The sequence below is a fragment of the Penaeus japonicus genome, unplaced genomic scaffold, assembly GCF_977035675.1.
Source record: "Penaeus japonicus unplaced genomic scaffold, GWHDUDI00000001_assembly GWHDUDI00000006, whole genome shotgun sequence".
NCBI lineage: Eukaryota > Metazoa > Arthropoda > Malacostraca > Decapoda > Penaeidae > Penaeus > Penaeus japonicus.
In genome coordinates this window covers 24,885,294-24,887,793 of record NW_028234408.1, presented here as the reverse complement: position 1 = coordinate 24,887,793, position 2,500 = coordinate 24,885,294, and the positions used below count along the sequence as shown (strand labels likewise).

The following is a 2,500-nucleotide window of genomic DNA, read 5'->3' as shown; positions in this document are numbered from 1 at the left end:
TTGTTTTCGTTTTTTACCACCATACTTCACAGTCATGAAGGTGAGTTTTGAGCAAGGTGAAAAAATGATTAACAAATCATATTCAAATCCAATACACTGTTAATGCCTCAAATCATTCAAAAAATACATGAAATGCTAGTCTTGGAATCACTTCTTGTCAGTTATAATTATTAGTTTTTGTCACGAAAATGCCGCTCAAAAAGCTGAAGGATCTGGAAAATGTATAATATGAATATAGTTTGTATGGAGATTCCTTTTTTAACTGGCTGTTTTATACATCCGCATCGAACTCCCCGTGTCCCGTCGGCGGCAACAATCGTCCGTGTTATCCTGCGGCAGGCAATTGTTGTCCTGGGCGCGGGTTGGGGGAGAGGAGGGGGTCGGGAGAGCGGTGTGTCGCGGGTATATAAGGGAGGCGCGGCGGGATCGCGGCTCAGTGAACGGTCTGGGCTGAGCGTTAACATGACAAGAGTAAGAGTTGCGGTAGTTGCTCTTGCCCTCCTTGGCATTGGTAAGTAGTGACAAAACCTCTTCACGGAGATAAGTGGCAGATATCTCTCCTAGAATGTATAATGTGTGGATCATGTCATGTTGGGAATCTCCCCCAAGAAAGTGCTGCTTAAGTGCTCCCCCTTCCATTTTTACTCCCTCCCCATGTTCTGGAATCGCAAGTGAATACGAAAAGGCTCTCGTAAGTTGTATTCCGTGTCGCGAGAGAGGAAAGTGTCGCAGTTGCTATATAATGGAAGACGTTTTTTGCATGCTGAGTGTCGTCTTCCTACGGGGCCGAGGAGAGAGTGAAAACCACGACGGACCTTTCGCTTAAAGGGCTCTTTCAGGGGATTCTCTAAGACAAACGTGCCGAGCGCAAGTGATTCCTAAGGCGTCAGTCTCAGAAAGGGCAGAGGGGGGCCTGGAAAAACTCGAGGCGAGAGAGAAATGTAGAGAAAGGCAGGGAGATAACTTCTTTCGCGGAGTTGAAGTCACTCGGGTGAACGTTCGCCTCGAGACTTAAAAGTAGTTTTGCTGAGACCAAAAATGATTCGTAAAAAGCGTTATATTCAAAGATTTCTCTCTCCCCAAGTTTTTCTTTAGATTCTAGTACAAGAGGTGATTTCTACTAATAAATCATTAACGTATCACGAAGATCTGTGTAGAGATTTAAAAATGTTCATATTCAACGTGCTTTCCCATCAGAAGTCAATTTGCACTTTACACCCGGCATTTTGTATATTTGAAGAACAGCGCATATTCAGATGTTTTTTTTAAGACAAAGAGAGAGAGATGACTGAAAATCGAAAGGCAGAGAGGTAAAAAAATATATAAATTTCCCATAGAAATTTGGTAAGAGTGTCAGCTGCCATCTTTCATAATTTCTCCGGAACCTTCTTCGCGCACGTCTTAGAGTCTCAGGCGCCCCCTCACTCTCACTCTTAAGTTCCCCGACCCACTTTCCCGCAACACCCTCAACTCCGTTCCCCCCCCCTCCCCCTCCTCTTCTCCCTTGTTCACGCCCCTACGCGACGGTTCATCAAGAAGTTATTCATGAATTTCATTTTAAAAAAGTCACTTGCCAAGAGACTTCAAGACTGGTTTTAAGCCGCCCGTAAATCTGCGTACAGCTTTTTGTCCATTCTTGAGGCTAGGGCGAAGGGGCGCTAGAGATAATCCAGCTGTGGAAATTTCCAGGAGTGAAAATTTCCCTTCAGCTAGAGGAGAGGGAGGAGAGGAGGGGGGGAGGGAGGGTAGTGGGGTGCAGAAACGGGGGCGCAGAAAGGGGTTGTGCGGTGCGGGAGGGGGTTTGGGGTTGGTGGCGGGGGAGGGGGGATGAGGGCGCGCTAAACCCTATGTCGACGTCTACTTTCTAAGCTGGGGATTTCTTGCTACGTTCTCCTGTGAGCGAAAGAAGCTCTGTAGATACATTTCTTCGGCCATTCTCTTTTTTAGGTTATATATCTCTCTCACACGTACATTCACTTTTTTTTTTCTTTAACGCGGTGGTTGAATTAAATACTAGGAAATAGATACAGAAATAGATATACGGCTTTAGAGGAGATGATCATTCGTTCTGTCTTCAAGATTTAAAACTCTCAGCTATGAATTGAAAAAAGAGATAGCGAATGCGGCCAAGAGCCCAGTTTTCGATTCCACGTTGGGTGAAATATGAGTCACAGTCTTCGCTTGTGACATCTGGAAGAATAGTAGTAATTATGGATTTCCTGATTTATTTCACTGTTTATTTGATTATTTTGATGTATTTTTTTCTGTGAAAATGTTGATTATCGGGTTAAATGTACTTTTCACTTAGTCTTTACATTTTCCCCCTCCATATGGAATCCCCTTAGCTTCATCAAGTGAAGAAAAGAAATAATACACAGGTATCCCTTTGTTTTCCCTCCCATGTATTATTCAGCTTTTCTTCTTTGTTTTCTCCTTTCTCCCTCTTTCATCCCCGCCATTACTCATGCCCTCCTTCCCCTCGCCCTGCACAGCTGCTGCC

General features: G+C 44.4%; 1 protein-coding gene across 2 annotated transcripts in view; it reads left to right on the top strand.

The window, feature by feature from the left end:
• Positions 1 to 383: 383 nt before the first annotated feature.
• LOC122266165 (chitin deacetylase 1) overlaps positions 384 to 2,500 on the top strand; it is a 13,043-nt gene continuing 10,926 nt past the window's right edge. For both annotated transcript variants that reach the window (XM_043035769.2, XM_043035770.2), the window contains exons 1-2: positions 384 to 511; positions 2,493 to 2,500. The exon at positions 2,493 to 2,500 is cut by the window's right edge and continues 150 nt beyond it. In XM_043035769.2, coding sequence (XP_042891703.1) covers positions 463 to 511; positions 2,493 to 2,500 — 57 coding nt within the window. In that variant the 5' untranslated portion in view covers positions 384 to 462. The remainder of the gene's footprint in view (positions 512 to 2,492) is intronic.